The sequence below is a fragment of the Leiobunum rupestre genome, chromosome 4, assembly GCF_980474605.1.
Source record: "Leiobunum rupestre chromosome 4, qqLeiRupe1.1.hap1, whole genome shotgun sequence".
NCBI classification, from domain to species: domain Eukaryota; kingdom Metazoa; phylum Arthropoda; class Arachnida; order Opiliones; family Sclerosomatidae; genus Leiobunum; species Leiobunum rupestre.
The window spans coordinates 8,735,295-8,757,369 of record NC_143387.1 but is presented as its reverse complement, the minus strand read 5'-3'; the positions used below and the strand labels follow the sequence as shown (position 1 = coordinate 8,757,369).

The window sequence follows — 22,075 nt, the reverse complement described above, 5'->3', positions numbered from 1 at the left end:
CTTGAATTATCGCTGACTCAGCCTTGTACTCTGATTACGGATAGTGATCAGCCTCTCAATAAACAAATTTCAGTACATTGAAACCCGCCAATTGTGCTAAAAAGTCTCTTGCAAACGGTGGTGGAAAAGAGATTTGACTAAATTCGAAAAACCATAATACCTTACGCACCAGATAACTAAATTTTTACTGATAAGATCAGGTGAATTTCATGGATATTTAATGATACATCACGAATATTACAATGATTTTTATTATTTCCAGTGATTAATTAGTTTAGAATTGCTGAAGCTAGTTTTTAAAGTGGTTCATATAGGGTTACCACCGATTTTACTCTTTTAAATACCCCGACTTTTCTAGGTTTTCCCTATACATTAATTTTCCTTGACTTATACGCCCATTTTCAAACAGGATATTTTTTTTCGTTTTAAGCCTATTTTTATTGACAAATTGAGTGCAGTGGTAAACTAAAAATTAAATTTATCCTAATTTTATGTAATTTCTAATTAAAATGCAAACTTAATTAAGTTTGCTTCGAACTGGCATTACTAAACAACATACTTTTGTATTTGCATATTTTCATAAGTGCATAAGTGATTTAAACAAAAATATATATATTTTAAATCAGTCGAGTTAAATTGCGAATTAAAGCAGTCAACCCTGATTTCAAATTCCCTGACTTTACCAGGTTTCCCAGGCTCTTTGGCCAGCCTGATTCCCAACTCGCCAATAACGTGAATTCTAATCAGAGTGAGTCATAAAATGAAATGGCGATTGCTTAAGACGAGATAAACTCGTGTAGACGCGAGAGAGGAACGGGGCAAAAACCATAAATTGAAGGCGATCCGGGTCCGTCTGGGGTCCCAGGGACCCTCTTACGCTTGTCATTTAGGGCCATATTCGTTCTGAACACGTGCGGCGCGCGGACATCACTTATCGATTGCCGGGCTTCTGGTCATAAATCTTTATGGGCAGCGGCAGAATGGCGACGAGAAGCCCTAAAAACTTCCCCTTTTTTATCGATAAGCAGGCTCCCTATTTATATCAGCGGATCCCTTGTAAAATAAAGGACCCTAAAACTCAGGGACGAAGTATCGCGAAGTTGCTAACGAGAAAAGTTATTTGCCCCAAAACTTATATCACATCGAACAAATCTTCAAAGTCTGTGGCTATTAGGATTTTCTTTGATAGTAAATAAAAAAAGTTTCCAAATTTATGGATCGAAGACATTTTCGAGTTTCAATATATTATAAGAAACGTATTATGTCCGTAGACAGGGTTGCCACAGTTTTTCACAATCAAATTCCCTGACTTTTCCAGGTTTTCCCTGACCATCTCCGGAGATTTTCCCTGACTTATTTTGTGCCAAGATTTTGTATTTTATAACCTATATTTTAGTAAAAGTTTCCTATTTGCAACCAAAAGTAAATTCCCTGACTTTTACAGCAATTCCAGGTACCGTGGCCACCCTGGTAGATACTCAAATGTAAATGTCTTGTATTGAAACATTATTTGTGTTTCAACCTCGTGAGTAGACGGCTGGGATCGAACCCGGTTCCTCTTGCTGCGAGGCGAAAGTGCTAGCCACTCACTTCTTTCCGAATAATCATGGTTAAATGATTTAAAATTATATTATATAAAGAATTGTAACAATAATACTAACTGTTTTACTAACATTCTTTTCCTGTTAAATATAATTAAACTATTATAACATCACTTTAATATTGTATAACTCATTTTTTATTTTAATAAATATATCATAAAATTTATAATAACATATGATTCTTATTCTATTATTCTATTAAAATTACATCATTTAAATAGTGAAATCTTAACTATACTAATGTAATTCATATTCTATCGTTATTAATACGAATTGTAATCCGGCCACCTGAATTATTTATTAGTCGCTTAATGACCTAGGCCTAAGGTGGTGCCGTGGGAAGTTGGGTATTAGCCTAGCTGATTATTATTATTATTATTATTATTAATTATACAATTTAAATTATTATTACATAATTGAAATAATGTATTATTCATATTCTATTCTGATTAAAATGAATTAACCACTCCTGATTTCATGGTTTTACTCAAGATTCAAATTTAATCAGTATTTAATTGGGGTTTTAATCAAGCCTGAATGATGAATCTATAATCGCAAAGTATAAAAAAAATTAAATAATATTATTAATGGCAAATTCAAATCAAGACCAAATGAACTCAATTTAACAACGATAATCATTATCTATGGAATAAATTAATCGAAGAATATTTATATCAATGTCCAATCTGACTTAATGATGATAACAATTACCCGTAATTGAAAACGACCGTGCCAAGGTTAATTGAAAATAAACTTTGACTAGCACGCTTAAGGTAACTTTTATCTGATAAACTTACAATGTTAGTTTTGGTCTCTAAGTTTTCTGTATAAAGTAAAAAGAAATCTGCATTGCGCGGCAACTTTTCCACCAGATTAAGTTTGAAATAAAGTCGCCAGCACCTCGCTCCATTGCAGGCGCGTTTTAAGAAAACATTCAATTTTTCGCAACACCAACTGCAATTACAGATAAAGCACGCCTAATTAAGCGCACCCTCGCCCGCATTTGCATATAAAAATATTCAGCAACAAAAAAGTCGAAAATGGTTCTTAAATGAACGGCGCTTTCCGGGGCATACTTTTAAAGCGATTCTTGACTAGCTGCCCCGATATTCCACGCCGATAAGAAGTTAATTTCGCCTTTCATATTTGAGGAAGGTTATTAAGGAATATTCGGGCGCGTGTTAAGAAAAACAATCCGCGTATCCCCCTTTAGGGCGGTGGGCGGCGAGGAGTCCAGTACCGAGGTAGATAAGAATAATGGTTTATTCAATAAAATTTACATCGTCTTCAGGGAGGCGCCATTTTGAAGCCATTAAGATAGGCGCTAGTCCCGGGATGAGGTTGGTGACAATGAGGCAAAGCCGGGTCTCGCGGAGGGCCAACCTGTGGTTCTATCGGCAAACCTATTACTTTTATCTCGATGTACGAAGGTCTTTAAAAGCGTTTCTTTCCCCCGACTCCCGGTTCAAAGCGGACGCTCGATAATGAGTTCGGAACCCTCGCGCCACCTAGCGCCGAACTGCGGAGGTTCGCGAATGACCCTCCGAAAATACGTTCTCGTCTGGGACTGCCACCTCCTTTTTTAATGGCGCGCAAAGACTCGCGTGTCGTCTATGCGTTCAAAATAAATACACCTCCTGTTTTTCATTATACTTTAAATAAGATATATTTTTTGGAGAGTCTAATGAGCCGGTTGTTAGTTTAACGAAGATGTAAAACGTCGGGATTTTGTTGGACGCTCTATATGACCTCGATAAATGGAGCAAAGGTCATAAACTCCGGAAGGCCAAAAATATTTAAGATAACCTAGTTGCGGCAAACTATAGCTTCAAAAGGACCAGAAGTATCTAGAAGTTACTGCATTTATCAAGAGGACCTTTTCATTACAGGGGTTTTAAGCGACTTGTAAGTAGAGGATGTATTTTATAATACTACTATGGGGTTGAATTTCGTAACACAAAATGCAACGAGGAGCCTAAAGTTAAAATTAGATCTTTATGAAACTTTAAGCTTTAGTGGACAAAGAAGTATGATATTTAGTATTTTCTTTCTACTTCAGTTTTCGAAAGTAACATTTGGAAAGAAACTACACCGAAGCTACAATCGCTTCAAAACCCTTAAAATTATTACAATTATTTTAAAATAAGACTATTTATTTATTGTTTTAGCTCTTGAAATCACACTATTGTAAATGTAAAACAAAACACGCGAGTTTGGAAGAATTTATAGCCTGCCTACTTTAAGCCGGAAATCATATATTTACCATTAGGATCTGATTGAATAAAAACGCATATATTCCGTGAAAAAAATTTAGAAGTTCGACTACAAAGATAATGTTCCGTAATCGGTGTACTACTATACAACTTTGATTCCGTTAACTGCATACAAATTAACATTACCAACGACTGTACTCACAAGGAGATGATTTTAGCTGATTTTGTTTAAATTCGGGAGATAACTTCAGATAAGTAGCCCAATATATTGAAATTTATCAAAAGGACGGACTTAAGTTTTGCCATGGCAACCAAAAGCATTTTTGATAACTTAAAACATACTTTTCCCTATGAAAATTAACATGGAGAAATTACAGATTTTTAAATATTAAAAATAAATTATATTAAAAAATTGTAATTGGGGCAAAATAGGCAAATTGGGTAAATACAATTAAATTTGGGTTATATTATATTGTATTATATCATATTTTATTATATTATATTATATTATATTATATATTATAATATATTATATTATATTATATTATATTATATTATATTATATTATATTATATTATATGACATTATTATCACATTATATTATATTATATTGCATTATACAGTATTATATTATATTTTATTCCTGAAAAATTGCCACCCTGTCTTTTTGAGAGTAAATTTTTACTATCTTACGAGTAAACGTCTGTCACAAAGAATCCCAGCTGTTGAAAAGTTTCCATAAAGCCTTTAGAATTATCACTTGCTGGTGACAACCCTTTGGTAGGCACTTTTCTTAATTAGATACTACTACTACCTACTTACGCCGCTAGTTTTCCATTTCAATTCTTTGGCGAGTTTGAAGGCTGGGCCACATTTTCCTTGAAACGGCGAACCAGCAAAACCTCATTACTTGATTAAATATGTGACAGGTCCCTAAAATACCTTAAAGTCCCTATTTTTTTCAAGGTCCCTAATCTTTCCTAAACCTAAGATTTGGTCCCTAAAGTACCCCATTTTCATGAAATCCAGGGAGTCTTAGAATGCGTTACACATATGCACAAGGACGTCTTTAATCGTTAATCAACGCTGAAGATTAACGATTAAAGAGTTCGAACATAGAACACAAGGTGGCGCCACAAATTGGGGAATGTTAAATCCTAGTACAGAGTTTTCGAATTTAGTTCAAATAAATAACATTTTATGAGTCTATTAAGTTATTTGTTTAAAAAAGACGAGTTACACATATTCAAATATTTTAAAACTAAAAATATAGTTTTAAATATGAATTTTCAGTTTGAAAATAATTTAACTCAATTGGTAATTCTTCTATGTTTTAAAATACCTTAACCGTCTTATACAAATTAATCCATGGACAACAATATCTTTTATGTTTAAAGAAACTTTTCGTTTTACATTGATCCTTAATTGGTTCCTATTTTGAAAAATTTGGACCCTATTTTACCCCAGATATTTCTGGGAGCCATGATATGAATATTAGTCCGAAATCGAACTCATTTATTGAATACATTTTTATACAAACCATTATTTACAGTCAAATAACGATATCTCATTGACAGTGTTAATATTTGAATTATAATCCCGCTATATTTTTCAATATATCCTCTTCGTTTAGTTTACTGTAACTATATACCAAAAGTGTTTCTTGTGCCTGGCTCGACTGTTAATACCTAGCGAACACTTTTGAGAATTTGTTGAAGGGTGCAACGAGTAATTGGCTTCCTGTTAAAAATTAAATCCGAGATACAGCCTTGAAGTAATTGCTCTAGTTTGGATTTACTGGTCCAATCTGCCGAATAAACTCTAAACAACAGTTCACTGGGTCTGCTTGCTTAAGATGTGAAAATGCTCGCACATTTTTAAATGGTTTAAAATTTCGATCAATTCAACATTCGTTTAATTTAATTTATTTTATTTATCTTTTACAGGTTTCTTTTATGTTTCTTCGTGAAGACTGAGAGGTTCTGTTTCGCACTAACGTCATGTACATAGTTGCCGCTGTTGCGTTTTCTGGCAGCCGTTGAAGCAAATGCGCGCGTGGCCACTAGGATTGAGGTCGTACTTTCTACATTGAACACGTTCATTTCCGGGCGCCATGTACTCGAAAATTCGTCGGAGGAAGCTCAATTTGGTGGGCTTGTTCATCATTGTTTCGGTTCCGGTGTTTCTGTTGCTCTATCTGGTCACCTATGAAACTGGTCAGTACATTTTTTATTATATTTTGAAATTTAAGTGTAGTTCATCCAGCGTTCTGATTTGTGAGGCTATATTTTATAAGTGTTACATAGAGTTATATAGTTATTTTAGAGTGGTCCCACAATATTCTATTCAGTGTTGGGCATTTTCGTCAAAGAGCCGCTCACGCTCACGTCTTTCTGGGCGGAAACATTTTTACTCCTCTCTTTCCGCTCTTTTTTTGAGCGGTAAAATCGGCGCTCCTCTCTTTCCGCTCTTATTTGAGCGGTAAAATTTCCGCTCCTTTGTGAGCGGTAAAATTGGCACTCCTCTCATTTTTTGCGCTCTTTTAAAAAGATATTTTACCGCTAATTTTCACTCATAATAACAAATCCGCTCACAATGAGAGGAGCGGTGCCCAACACTGATCCTATTTTATAATATCTATCCTATATTTTCCTATAATTTTAAAATGGTCCTACTTAATCCTATTATTTAATTTATATCCTATATTTTCCTATAATTTTAAAGTGGTCGTATATAATTTTATTATTCATTTTTATACGATAGTTTTACTATAAATTTGAAAGTGGAAAAGGGGAAACAAGGTGCCGCGTGCTCTATTACAGGTTAATGTCATTGACGGATTTTAGGCTAACTGCTTATAATGCAAGTAGACTAGGTACGAACAACAAGGATGTATTTATTAATACTCAGAGAAAATGATTATTTTGGATAGATCCGTGGGTCTAGCAGGGTTGCCTTAGTACCTGTAATTCCTGAAAACGTCAGGGCTTTGGAAAATGGATCTAAATCTCATGGGAAATTTAGGAAAATTGAAAATACGTCTATAAGTCATGGAATTTTTAAATTTAGTTTACAAAAATTATAGTTTGAGAATTTCCAACTTTTTGCTTAAAATAAGTCAGAGAAAATCTCCTCAAATAGCCAGAGAATACCTGCAAAAGTCTAGGAATTTAAATCCGAAACAAAACTATGGCAACTAGTTTTCCCAGACAAAGATGAGATGAAAAAAACACCACGCGCGTGTCTTTCATACGCGCCTAAAAACGCAAATTTTGAGGAACCAATGATATACCGGATCAATTTGATTGAATTTTAATACAGACAAAAATTCTAGGTCACACGTCAGCCTTAGACTGGATATTTGTTGTTCTGTTAAGGTAAAATTAATATAATTTAGACGATTTTAAACTTATAAGTAATTAAGTTATTACGTTTTAATTCGGACCCCCGGAGGTAAACAAGTTGGGCAAGGGCCCAAACTACCCTTTACTTAGGACCTTATATCTCGTTAACTATTAATATTATAATTATCAAAATTATTTTAAGCACTAGAGGAAGGTTCGGCCTAATAATAAAAATATAATTCAATTATTTAATTGTTAAAACAGAAACGTTCAGCTTGAACGAAAAAGAAGTTTTTTCTGTATTCTTCCCCCTTAAAGGGGAACGGTCAAGCTTTAACCAGATAGATAGCCCAATAGCCCGTTAAAAACTAAAATTTATGGCAAAAACCGCATCAAAAAATATTGAGCGGTTAATATTTAATAAAATAAAGAAATTTCGGGAAATCGAAAAGCGCGCGTCCGCCGCGACACCTGGTGAAAAGTCGGTGAGACAGAAAAACAACGTAAAAGCGCGCGCTGCTGAAGACGCGAAAAATTTGTTTTGCACGCGCGGCGCGTTCCAGTTATAATTAAGAGACCTAAGCCTAAATCGCGCGATTTTAAAAGTTAGGGTAGTTCGCAAATCGCTCATACGGGGTTAGGGGCGCTGGCGGCAGCCCCTAAGATGGCGGCGAAAATTCAAACCCAAACACCTGGCGTTATTTTTCGTTTCAACTTTTTAGGCCAAAAAAGCTACGTGTTAGTATCATAATCGTCTTGTTAATCTTTTGATACGGAAATAAGGCCATATTTGGAAAAGCTTGGCCGTTCCCCTTTAACGGATAAAGATACCGATAAAATTTCGGCTAGTAAGAAAACCCCTTGGATGGTTTCCTGAATTACACCAAAAAGACGCTGGAAAGTAACGCCCCCTATAGTTAAATATTTTAACTTTATCACCGACCAAAAGCTTAATTCCGCGGTTTCTTAATTGAAATTTCCAAAAAGATTCTCGTCCCTTTAAAAAAATAAAATTTCATCTACTTCAATCTCTGTTCCTAAACCATATAAAATTGTGTAAATTTAAATTTGTGTTTATTCTGTTTAATCGAAAATAAATTTATTATTTTTTTCATAAGACGCCAAACTCGTTAAATGCAAGCAGGGCCCCCAGAGATCCTATAATTCCTATAAAATCCTATATTTTCAAAAATGTCCTATAACATCCTATATTATTAGCAAAATCCCCCAAAAGTCCTATAATTTTGATATTTTGCCCATTTCACGTGAGTCTTGTAATAATACTCATATTAATATTTAGTTGATCGGTAATATCAAAAGTAGCATAAGACCCAAAAGTGTGTCAGAATGGTATAGTAGTTAATGAGAGTTGGTCGCAAAGTAAAAAAGGGAAACGAAGGGGGGTCGGAAAATAAGTCATCAAACTCGAGGTACTCCAGCGCCGCCGAGTGAGGCGTTTTAGAACGTATGTCTACGGGTGAGAAAATCGCGACAGACTATAGATTAAATATAATTGCTAGTACTATTCAAACTAGTAGGTTATGTAGTCTATATACAAATTTTAATAGGCGCAAAGGTACAGCTGACACGCTATTGGGTCTTATGCTACTTTTGGTAATATGTATACAGGGTTAAACAAAAGCGAAAAATAGATTAAAAGTAAAGTAAGGAAGTGTTTAAAAAAACCTGATTTAAACCAAAAAAACCTGGTTTAAACCAAATAAACCGGGTTTTTGGGTTTTTGTTTTGGTTTTTTTTTAAACCTGGTTTTTCCCCAACCATGGTTCTGGTCACGTGAGGCTTGTAATAATACTCGTATTATTATTTAGTTGATTGGTAATTAGTATGCACGGTTAAACAAAAGCGAAATATAAATTAAAAATGAAATAAAGCAGTGTGAATTCCCTAATTTTATCAGTGAATTAATTCAGCTTAATATTGATGTATGACGTTATTACCTACTGACCATAAATTCCGTGTCCTTAAATCATTATCAATGACATTATTGATTAATAACTTTAAGGGTGGATATATTCGCGGCATATTAGAAGGAGCCTGTGTCTCGAATTCCTTGTTTATTTGGTAATTAGACAGAAATATGGTTCCTTTTGTATTTGCCTATGACGCTTAATTATCAATTCAGAGTTGTACGAAGACTTGGCGGGGGAGAGATACGGCATTTTCTCAATGACGACGTAATAATATCCGGATCCGTGGAAGCGAGAAATGAGTCGATTTGGAATATTTAAGAGGCGATTCTTTGTCCGCGCCCGCCGATAGTTACGGCGCGGCGTATAGTTCGTCATAAAGGAGTCCCGTGTCCCGACTGCTCGGTCCCCTTTCGAATAAAGGATTTAGTCTTCTCGGCGTCAAAGGGGACACGAGCGAAAGGTCTCGAAGACGAAACAATGGACGCTTAATTCGATCGGCCCACTTTCCCGGAGCGTGACAAATGGAATTGGCAGGGCGTGAAGAAAGCGGAGGCTAGCGCTTCGGTCGTGGGCGGTGGGGACTCGCGCGGTTGTCCCTCCATGAAGCCGGATCAAAACGAGAAGCGGAGCGCTCAGCTGGAACGGGAAGTTCATAAGCGCCGCTAAAGAGTTTCTCTTTTAATTGAGAAGTTTCAATAAAAGGGGGCGCTCGTATCGTCCTAATGACGCCGCTATCTTCCGTCTTACCTTATTATTAGATCGGCGACGGGATTGCGCTCATTTCGCCGACCGTTTCGCCACCCGCGCGTTTAACCCTGCGAGATCTACCTACAAAAGCCGTTTGGCTTCAAATTTATAATCTTCGCGTGAAGGAGAGGAAATTGGATTAATTTTTAATACCCCTTTTGTATTTAGAATTTCAAAGACCGCCCGAATTTTTCGATTTGGTCGAGCTGTTAATTTAAGAACGCCGAGATCGTTAACGAAAAATTGCCCGATGAAATCGCCTTTTCAAAAGGCAGTCGTAGGATAAGGATTAACTAAAAGGGGGAAGCTATTACTATAGGATTCAGGAGAACTACAGGGTTCGTACAGAACCTGGATATCCTGGAAAACCTGGATAAGTCTGGGATCTGTAAAAGGGAGGAAAAATTACAGGGATTTAAATAATTTCATAGAACGTCCTTTCCCGCCTATTGCTGTTAGAATTACCCAGAATGCCCCGGTTTTTGGTCGGACGTCAGCTTTATCTGCCATCATTCTGGTGTTAGTAATTTCTCCGTTCACGTGACATAGGTCGTGTCTGCTACCGAAAGAGGTTTTTTAGCCAAGGATTACCGTTTATTGGACCCCCAAGGTTTAAAAATTAATTTAAATTAGAGACAGAACAATTATGGGAAAATATTGTTGTTATTTGGAATGTAAGAGCGATTCAAGATACCATAAAGACAGAATATTTTATCTTTGATGACGTCCGACCCAAAAGTGCATGATGGGAATTTTACAAAGCCGCAGGTGGCGCCTGACTTTTCCACTCCAGAATACTTATCTCCTCCAAGCTTTAGTTAGTCAACCAAACCACACATTAACAAAGAATTTTTGAACTAAAATAATTTTAAAAAAAATGTCCAAAAATATAACCAAAAAGGTCAGGAATATTGGCAAAAATTGGTCAGGGATAACCTGGAAAAGTCAGGGATTTTAGATCAGAAATTTTCGTACGAACCCTTACTAAATGTTTATACCGCGTTAATGAATATACCTCCTACGAGAGAAGTAAATTCGTATTCCTGTAGTGCTGATGTTAAAGCAACTGTCGGCTCTATCATTGCCACCTGTATTATGGAAAGGCCCCGGTTATTAGAGATGGCCATGAATATATCCGATTTTACTGGAGAGCGTGGTGCCATCTATTTATGGCAAAGGAAGCTAAAATTTAAAATATCCAAATGATAACGGCATCAGAGAGCCATTGTAGAGTATTATAGTTAGACAACTTGTACTCTATTTAGTGGACTTTAACCTAAATTATATATCCCGTGTAAAATATTATTTATAATTGCTGTAATTTATGTTATTGACCAATAAATAGACTATCCAATCGACGCTAGCGACATCTATTTAAAAAAAGTTACTTCACGTCGAGCCGCCACTTGCTTTAATTATATTTGTAAGAAACATAGTAAGGGCCAAAATTTATCATATATAGACAATTGAATTGAAAATGATTGACTAGTTAGTACATATTTATATGAAGGGTAAATTTAATAATTTAATAAACTTTAATCAGTGATCCACAGTTTGTCGTGAAATTCGTCCCCAATAGAAGCTGCATCGAGCCTACGAAGGCGCACGACTCATTTTTATGGCCTAAATGGATACTTATCTCGTATGCACTTTTGATAATGTCAAGCATATGTTCAAGTGAACAGATTCCCGGGATTAAAGCCACGCCCCTCTTGTGTATTCTTTCCCCCTTTTCATCCGTAAGGGGGGGGGGGGAGACACTCCGTTACGATCGCAGGCTCTCTTTCCGTGTAGGCGGAGTAAATATTCCGGGTATCATGTTCTATGCTAACCTTAATACCTTTTTATTTTACACTAAATATTAAAAATTATATATATTACGCATATAACTATATTATATATATAAAATATAATATAGTTGCTATAAATAATAGGGGTCACTCACGCGTCAGCTGTCGCACTGTTCTGTATCTAAACAAGGTGTCACGGACCTCTAAGTAAACACAATCCTCCCGATGTATTAACTAAATTTTAAACATTAAATTTGCAAACATCTTGTACGTTAACTTAATAAAACCAAGAGGAATTTTACCGAAAAAGAGTTTATAGAGTTACCTGATTTTGGAAATAAGGTAGGGAAACGCGAACGAGTTAGATGGCGCCTGTATTTATTTGGTCACGAAATTCAAATATGACAATAGTGCGTACGCGGGTTGTGGGATCCCCCGAATTCGCCAAAAATCTCACTTATTTGGAAAAAGCTTTTCCCTAATTCCAAGAAACTGCGAACGCAGTGATTACACTTTGCCCCGAAAATGCGTACGCGTTCGCAGCCCAGACAGACAGACCCACAGACATACAGACACGGTGATTGGAAAACCCGTCCGAGGGGACATCGGAGAGGTAAAAAGGAAGTATGTAGATTTTAGGCCAAAAATCGCCAAAAACCACTAAAATGGAAAAATTTATTATTTTCTTGGGCTCCGATTTAAAAAAATATATAAATTTTTACCATTGACATATCATTGACCCTTCTAGACTTAATTGTTGAAGAGTATTATGGAATACGGCAGCGGCGGCATCGACATCGGCATCGGCATAGGCGCAGTAAAGACAAATCCCTTAGAAACAAATATAAAAAAATCACCATTTCAAGAATCAAATTTGTTTACCGTAACGGAAGCTTATAAGTATTTTGAAGCATGGTAGTGTTTTCATTCGTGAACTATGGATATTGTTTGGCACTTGTTGCTATTAGCTTTAAAGGAAAGTCATTGATATAGTTTTAGAACTAAATTTAAGTGTTAAATTAATATTAAATTAAAAAGGTACTATTAAATTTTTTAATCAAATTACTACTAAATTTTGATTTTAGAATAAACTTATTATTATATTAAGACTTGAAAATTAAACTATCATTCAATTAGGACTTAAGAATTAAATGATTAATTTAAGAATTTAGAATTAAATTAATATTATATGATAAATTTTCAATTACATTTTAGAATTAAATCACAATTATATTAGAAATTTTGAATTAAATTATTAAATTAATATTAAATGAAACATTTTCAATTACATTTTAGAATTAAACACTATTATTTTAGAAATTTAGAATTAAATTAATATTAAATGAAACATTTTCAATTACATTTTAGAATTAAATTACTATTATATTAGAAATTTATAATTAAATCTGTATTCAATAAACAATTTAATTGATATTAAAATTGATATTGTAATTTTTCACCAAATATTCGTTTTCATGAATGTAAATGGCACCGGACTGAATTTTGCTTTTTCGCCACCTGTTGGATAATTGTAGTGATCCACTGACATTTGAGAATGAGTCACAGCCCAAGAATGTCTTAGGTATACATAGTTTGCATCCCTACGTCATCAATGACGCAGTACCAAGAATATATATATGCACCAAGAATAAATATGTAATTTGAGCAAGAATGAACCGTACAATGCCGCCATTTTGCTGGTGTAGATTTCTTACTATTACGCGAGGGTTAAGAGTTTCAATCGTCTGTTTACGGATTTTAATTATTTTCATGTGATTAAGAATTTAGTTTAACGTTAATAATGGTTACCTGCCTTGTTAAAACTTGTTCGAGTAGTTCAATTAGAAAGAGAGACCGAATATTGTCATTTTATTCACCACAAAGGCCCAATTTCATAAACTTTGCCAAATTCATTTCGTAGATATTCCGGTCGTCATTTGCTTTTTTATATAAATAACCCGGATTTAAAATTAAACGATATTACTTTAAAAATTTGAAAGCATAAATATAATTTTCGTACGTTTTGACGTTTCTATGAGATAACCAACAAAATGGCTACCTATTTAGTAGCTACGCGCGAAATGGTATGAATTTTTGACCCCCCTCCCGGTTTCTATGGAGACCATAAGCCCCTGCCGTTTGGTGCAAACTATGTATACGATTTTAGCGTTTACGTCAACCCACCTCCGGATATAACAGTAAGTTTTATCCCTAAAAAGTCAATCAAATCGGCGTGGTCTCTCATTGGTTCCCTCAAATTTACAACTTCGATGTTCCAACCGTGTCGAGTTCCACTTTGACATTTCTAAAAATTTATTCACACACCAAATTTTCCAGAATTTTATTTATCGCTTTCTTGACCTTTACACCTGGGTTATCTTTCGCCAATTAGTTTACAACCGTTAAATTAAATAATTAATACATATTCTTTATAATAAAAGTTGCTCTTATTTTATTAAAAACAGAAAACTGCGAGGTTGAATTTCCATTGATGATACTTGGTTTTTTGTTGAAACTGATTTCAAACAGGCTGTCAACTAGGAGCAACAAACACAAGGAGAACGCCGCTAGCCTTTAAACACGCTAACGCAGTGTTGTGTACAAATTTCATTGGACGAGCCTATACGCGGAACGTTTTAAGGGCGGGGGGAAGACAATTTCCGTATTTTCCCCTTCCGACGGCAGCAGGCGCTAAAGCGTCTAACCAATGAAAAATGGACACGAGAAAATGGACGACTTTTGACGGGTTGCGTTCTCCTTGTGTGGGGTGCTGGGTTTGTTGCTCCTAGCTGTCACAGCTCAGGGGAAAGAGGAAATTTCAAACTAGGCCTTAAAGGTCAGGGTATTTTAGGAATTGATAATCAGACAATACAAATCTGACTAACTAAAGATGGGATGGTGGGGTGGTTAGCACTTTCGCCGGGTTTGGTCCCAACTTGTGGCACTGGGTGAAAACTCGGAACAACTTCTTCTGCTTTGAGCACATAAGTTCTCCGTCCGCTGGTTACAGTGGTTTCCACTTTCCATAAACACTTGTTGCGGTTAACGGTAATAGTAAGTGTTGACTCGCGTGGCATGAAGGGCGTGGTAGATGACTTGGTTATTAGCCTAGCTGATTATTATGGTTATGAAGTTTATTTTGATAAAGCGATATAAATAACTAAGGTTTGCAAACGTTGAAGTCAAAAAATAGTTGGAACCTTTGCATCGAAATGTAAGAAAATTCATTCACTAAAATAAAAACAAAGATGAAATTTCTCCACCTTGCTACAATTTCTTTTGATATTTAGAGCTTTAAATTGGTCCGTCTTTAAGAATGAAATAGTGTGCGTAATTGGAAAATAGTTAACTACGCGACCAGCTGAAAAATCGGACAGCTCGAAGTGGAGTAATTCCTTTGAACGTTGGAATCTTCTCAGGAGAGAAAATCTTCAATTTCCTTTCTTATTTTTCGGCCGATTTTTTTCCCTTTGATCTATTAAGAAACCGATTCAATCTGGGCACTTCAAAAGGAAAATTTGCGATGACGATCGGCCCGGGCAATGCTCTAAAAGAGACTTCAAATGAGTAGGAAAAAATCGGATTTTTTTGGGTTTCGTCTAATTTTTTTTTAATCAACGGATTCGAAGCATGTCGTCAATACGCCCTGAAAGAAACGACGAAATTGCTTTCAAAGGGGGCTCATTCTCCGAAATTTGTTCCTAGAGAATAAAAAACGGAAAGAATCTTTCCTTCACCAGCTCGTTTTTCCCCAAGTTAATTGAAAGTTATTTCTAATTATTTTTGCCCGAGCATTTTTCTGAATTCAAATCATTTTTCTGGGACACGAGATTATGTTATTTGGCCTTTACAAAATACAAAATCTTTGTTCGGTTATTTCGATAGGGTAGGATTTCAACGAAAACTCATTAAGTACGGTTTTCATAGTGAAGCACGTTTTTTATCAGTAGTGAATACCACTAGCAGGGTTACCACAGTATATTGAAAATTCAGGGAATCTTAAAATTGATCTAAATTTCCGGAACAAATTAGGAAAAATGTATCTAAAATTCTGGAAAATGTCACGAAATTCAAAATGGGTCTAAAATTCAGTGAAACGTCAGTGAATTTCAAAATGGGTAAAAAATTTAGGGAAACGTCAGTGAATTTTAAAAATTTTCCAAATTCCGTGAATTTTATAAAATAGTAAAAACGTCAAGGGTAAGGTAAAGAATCTAATTTTGGTTGTGAACAGAAATGGAAAACGTTTGCTAAAATATGTTTTAAAAATTGCAAAATTTTGGCTTAAAATATATCCTGAAAAATCTCTGGAAATGTTTATGAACTATACATGTTTTGTCACGCACTTAGGATTTATTACCCCCGTCAGAGAATACCTGAAAAGTCCAGAAATTTGTATCTAAATATTAGATCTCAAAAACGCTGCCACCAATTTTATAAATAAAAAGCTAGATGACAAATCCGTTAAGTATTTCTATATCTTCTGCGAAAATAATGAACCTTTTTTCCAAAAGTGTTTAATATCTTCTTTTCGTTTCAGAAGTGCCATCTACCGACAATTTGCTCGGTTTCAACAAGAAGGAAGCCAAGTTGGCTGAGAGAGTGCGTGAAGTTGAAGAGCAAAACAATTTGCTGAGAATGCAGCTGAGGTCAGTCTATCAAATGTAATTCCTGGCATGTTTTGCACTATTCAAACTGGTACAAATCAAGCGATAAATGTAATCGACCAATTAAGATGGTATTAGATGAAGTCGGCAAATCAATTTAATATTCGATGAAATCGGAAAATGAATCTAATATACGATGAAATCGGGAAATTAATATAGGATGATATGGGGAAACGAAGCTAAAATTCGATGAAATCGGGAAATGAAACTAAAATTCGGTGAAATCGGGAAATGAAGCTAGTATTCGATGAAATCGGGAAATGAAGCTAATATTCGATGAAATCGGGAAATCAAGCTTGTATTAAATTAAATTTACCAAACTCATAGTTGGATTTAATAATAAAATAATTATAATCAGCTAGGCTAATACCCAAGGCACCACCTTAGGCTGCATTTGGTATCTAGCTTTAATTGGTTTTCCAAGTCTCCTAAATTAAAGAAACCATCTGTGAGCATTGTAATTGAAACTTGGTTGCCTCTCACGACAGTTTTACACTTCTGAGTTAAGTTTGTTTAAAGGGGAATTCATTATGGTTGAACGAAAACAAATTTTTAATACCAAATCGGGTTATTATCCTAATCATTCCTTGTCTGCGATTGCGTACTTTACTTAACAAGCTAACCTTTGACTTTGGCACGACCTTTCAATTGCATTTCGTTCTTGTTACTTGCAAAAATGCATTGAAATCAATTTGTTTGTTAGTGTCGTGGGAAAACCCACTTTCCGGAAACTACTAAAAAGTAGTAGAGTTCAGGTATCAATTTGATGAAAATGTACAAAAATAAATTATCTAGTAATGTCACGTCAAAGCAAATTAAATTTTATTGTATTTTAACTAGTTATTAAATGTAATTAATTTTAATTTTAATTTTAGTTTACGTAACCGCTGCACACAAATAAATAATCATTTTGTCAAGAGAGAGATACATCGAACGTAAAAAATCAATTAAATCAAAAAATCAAATCAAATATATAAAAACAATTAAAATCTCAAAAATCATTTAAAATCTATAAAAATCAATTAAAATCTATTTAAATAGGAAAAAGATCAGTTAAAATCTATAAAAATCAATTTAAATCAATAAGAGTAATTTTTAAATAAAAATTAACGCTTTTAAAAGAATCTAGCTTTAAGGATTAGTTGATTTAAATCACGATTTAAATTATTTTTATAAAGTATTTTTGAAAAAGAAAAACTTCGCCAATTGCTATAATTAACGTTTAAATATAATCTTTCTTGTACTTCCCCCTAATGTTGCATTGGATTCTAACTGTGGGTGGAGATTCCCCCGAATTTTTGTTGTAAAGTACCGAAATAGGTTTTAAAAATAAAAACTTATTTATGGTTATTAGCTTAAATTTAATAAATTCATTATCCATATATATATATATTAAGTCTTTAAAAATTAAAACATATTTGTTTTAGGTAAAATTATGATACTAAATTATTTAAAACTTTGAAATTTTAATTAAAATCAAAAAAATCAATAAAAATTGGATTTAAATCCAAAATTGCCAACCCTGGTACCGTAGAAGGTTCAATGACAAGGTGCCGTTTGGACAGATTCTGACATTTAAGATTTCCCAACGCCGTTTTGTTGCCCTTAAGGGGGAAGAATACAGTAAAAGCCTCTTTTTCGTTCAAGCTGAACGTTTCTGTTTTAACAATTACATAATTGAATTATATATTTCTTATTAAGCTGAACTTTCGTCTAGTGCTTAAAATAATTTTGATAATTATAATATTAATAGTTAACGAGATATAAGGTCCTAACTAAAGGGTAGTTTGGGCGCTGGCCTAACCTGTTTAGCTCCGGGGGTCCGAATTAAAACGTAATAACTTAATTACTTTTAAATTTAAAATAGTAAAATTATATTAATCACTAAACAAGAGGCTGTTCTACACATAAATATTAATTTTATAAGTTAAAATACAAAATTCAAAGAGTTAAGCTTGAAATAGCGCGAAAGTAGACAATGTCCACAGTAGTCTTCCCCCTTAAAGTTTGTCCTTAACTATCTCAGATAAAATTGAGTTTTCCAGCATTTCATTTTAAACCGGTTAGTTTTCCTCAATCTTTCGTCTTTTGGTAGGTGTTAAAAATGTATTAAAATCGATTTGTGTTTAATGTGTTTCCGATATTAAATGCGAGTATCGAAGAAGGTAAGAAGATATATCCAGGCTCATACTTGTACATTTATTTTTAATGGCCAGTGAGTGGGAAGTGGCACACGAAATATTAAACAGGAAGAAAAACCTATTTTTCATTAAAGCAAGTGATAGCTCCAGTGTATTACCAAGATGATAAATAGATGTCGTTTTCGGTAGCTCATCTTTCTTACATTGTTAATGTATTATATCTGTTTGATTGCAAAGGCGATTCCCAAAGCTAACGTACATGGACTAAATAATTCCCGTTTCAGCAACAGGGAATGCGGCGTTGCTTTAATCTCCTTTTCAAGCACTAGTCTCTGGAATTTAACACGTTCACCGTCTTATGACCAAGGCTTAATTTTAATTAGCGAAAATTAATACACATCTTATAGATTGAATATAAATAAATTAAAATATGAATATGTACATTATGTTTATGCAAAAATAAATTGACATTAACAGAAAGTCTCGCATTGGAGGCAAAGTTCGCGCCGTATAATTTAGGAACTACTTTATCTCCTTTCTGCGGTGCCGACCCCATCGCGGATCGTTACAAATTTAGGGCATTGCACGAGGTACGGGCGAAAACTGGTTTTAAAAATGTCGCTCTCCGCGAAATAACTAGCAGCTAAGTTCGTAGCCTCCACGCGCACGTGGGTACCAAAACTTAACGTTTTAGTTGCGTTATAATCATGTAAAAGTCTAGGAGAGTTTATTATTAAGATTTATGGTGAAGACGATTTTTTCACAATGAACGTATTGAAGATATGGTTTCTCAATTTACATTATTGAAAGAAAAATATGAAGAGGATAACAACAGATTCAGCCACTAAGCCTAGGTTGAACTTATCAAAGTCTTCTAACGCTTGGCTTTTTTTTAAATGTCTTGTTTTCACTTTCAACGAGTTCAGATTGAACTCCAGTCGTAAATAACTCTTTTACGTAAAAAATAATCAGCTAGGCCAAAAGCGACATTATGTCCCTTTTGGCTAGTCTAATACCCTTGGCACCACCTTAGGCCTAAGTCATCGAGCGAATTTTAAAGCCTTTTAATTCAGGTGGCCGGGTTACAATGCGTAGGAGGATGGTGGCAAGCCACGCGAGCCAACAACTCCCTACACTATACCGTTAACCTCAACAAGTTTTTTACATTGACTTGCCTGGTTTTAAGGCATTAATGTCAATTGGCTGGGGTTTTTTTCCGAGCCATCTAGAACTGAAAATGAAGCGGCCGATCTAAAGAGCTTGGAGGAAATCCCGCCATGGTGTTTAGCATCGCGAAACACTAGTTTTACAAATTTCTGGCAAAATTTTCAAATGCTTTAGAGGTGATCTGATTGGGTGGCACTCTAAGGGTGGAAGTATTGGGGGTTTGCACCCGAGATTTCAAGGAAACTAAAGGGAAAGGTACAGAATACCGCTAATGACACTCTGTTTATGTCTATTTATTTTTGGTTTATGTAGTAGATGAAATACTTTTTAAAGACTAGCGAGTAATTTCCTTAAGGTGTAATACGGAAAAGCTTCCAAGGGGTTTTCGTTGAAGCCATCTCTTGCTTTAGGACAGCGGTTCCCAAAAGGTGTTCCGCGGAACCCTGGGGTTCCCTGGAAGGGTTACAGGGGTTCCGAGAATTCGCAGCCCGGCCATCTTTGTTTGTGTCAAGAGTCTTCAAAGATAATTAAAAACAATTAGTTGGGGTTCCGCCAGAATTAGGAAAATAATTTAGGGTTCCATAGCAAAACAAAATTGGGAACCGCTGCTTTAGGGTACCATCAGCTTGACAAAATCTCTTAAATTTTTATTTTTTGTTACATTTGCAATATGTTCCTATAACTTCACTGCAAATATGAAGTTCACTAGTAAATCACTAAAGGCACGTAAGTAAATTCGATCACTAGCAATTTATAGCTCACATTTCGTGTGTGGCAATAGTGAATCAAAGGGAACTAAATGTGTTAATAATGTGAACTAAGAGTGATACGAAGGTGTTATCAATGTGTTTGAAATTTGTGCACTAGCCAATCACTAATGTAACCAAATTGGCTCACTTGTTCACTAAATTCACATATAGCCAAAGGATCATATCTAGGGTCCTTAGTAATGCAGGGGCTTAAGAGCAAAAAGAGTTTTTGTTTAGCTTTAAATTAACAAAAACAAGTGCGTGGGCTGATTAATTTAACGCAACACATTCCACGAGCTATGAAAAAGTGTTCTAGTACGTCTATATGTTTTAAAGACAGTTTCACCCCGACATTGGTTCGAACGTCGGAATTAGTTGTAGACGCATTTACTTCTGTTTTACGAGTTTCTAAAGTAAATTGATTGTATTATTTAAAGGGTAATTTACTAATCTCGTTATCAGCAAAGATTATGCGTTGAATACAGTTTTATTTTAAATGTACAAGCAAAATTTATTCACACTTCTTGTAGTACATTTGTCTAAAGAAAGATTATTATCCAATGAAATATAACATTACTCCCTCTTTCGGGGGCTAATGCAAATTGGTATTTACATGTAGCAAATTGGCAGACGTTGGTAGCAGCTACTGAAGAATGTTGAACGTTAGGGCTAATGCCGACCATCTTCAAATCTAATAAATGATCTTCAAGTGATCTTAAATTATTTTGGAGTGATCCACGAAAAATACACAAAAGTGATGCAAAAGTGATTCTGTAGTGTACCAAAATTACAAACTGGTATTCTAAAAGTGTGACGTGTACATAAAATGTATCACGAACACTTGTGGATCACTCTGAACTTAAGGAGATCACTTAAGGAGCTGGGGTAAAAATATACTGCCGTGATTTGCACAAAGGCATTAACGACCAAAACGTCATTTTAAGAAAAACTCAGTTTTGTTGCTTTTTTTTATCAATGAAAAACTTTCCCTCAGAATTTTCTGGAAAATATCCTATCTAGTAGTATTTTTTCTGCTCTTTGTTAAATTTATAGTTCCTGATTGAAACTAGCGGTTCCTTTATCCCGATTTTTAAGTTAAATTCCGATGTGCATGGTATTTTTTGAGTTTTAAATGTTCACAAAGGCAATAATGCTTTTGCGCAAATTATTTAAAGGTAATCTCATATTACTTAAATTATTCGCACAAAAGCATTTAATGCTGATTGGATAAACCCATAAAATGCTTTTGTGCTAAGTAAAGGATGGCGCTTAATGCCTATTTGCGAAGTAGTTCCGTGAAAGTACCGAAATAATGCTTTTGTGACAAGCGTATATCTTAAAACCTAAGAGGGCTAGAAACAAACTGATTTCAGATTCAGAATCAGCACCACCAACTTACCCAGATAAAACTAAAACATTAAAATGTCAAAAATGGTCGTTAATGCCTTTGTGCAAATCACGGCAGAATAAAGCTCACTAACATAGCACACGTTGAGCAATTTTTGTGCTTCGAAAATTTTTGGTTGCCATGGCAAAACGAATGGCCATTGAAACTCCCCCCTTTAGGAGATTTCAAGGTACACGAAGGTCTACTCAACCCCCGAGTTTGATAAAAATATGTCGTTTAAATCAAGGCTGTTGATGTATTTTGTTTTTAAAGTTGAAAATAAACGACTTAAATGATTGATATCGATTATTTTTTATGTCAAATGATTCGATTTTATT

At 34.8% G+C, this 22,075-nt stretch overlaps 1 protein-coding gene across 1 annotated transcript in view; it reads left to right on the top strand.

Moving 5' to 3' along the window:
• The window catches only part of LOC149946011 (xylosyl- and glucuronyltransferase LARGE2s-like), a 233,683-nt gene that overhangs the window by 152,448 nt on the left and 59,160 nt on the right, over positions 1-22,075 (top strand). Inside the window, exons 3-4 of the mRNA XM_090171873.1 lie at positions 5,761-6,030; positions 16,167-16,275. Coding sequence (XP_090027999.1) covers positions 5,928-6,030; positions 16,167-16,275 — 212 coding nt within the window. The 5' untranslated portion in view covers positions 5,761-5,927. The remainder of the gene's footprint in view (positions 1-5,760; positions 6,031-16,166; positions 16,276-22,075) is intronic.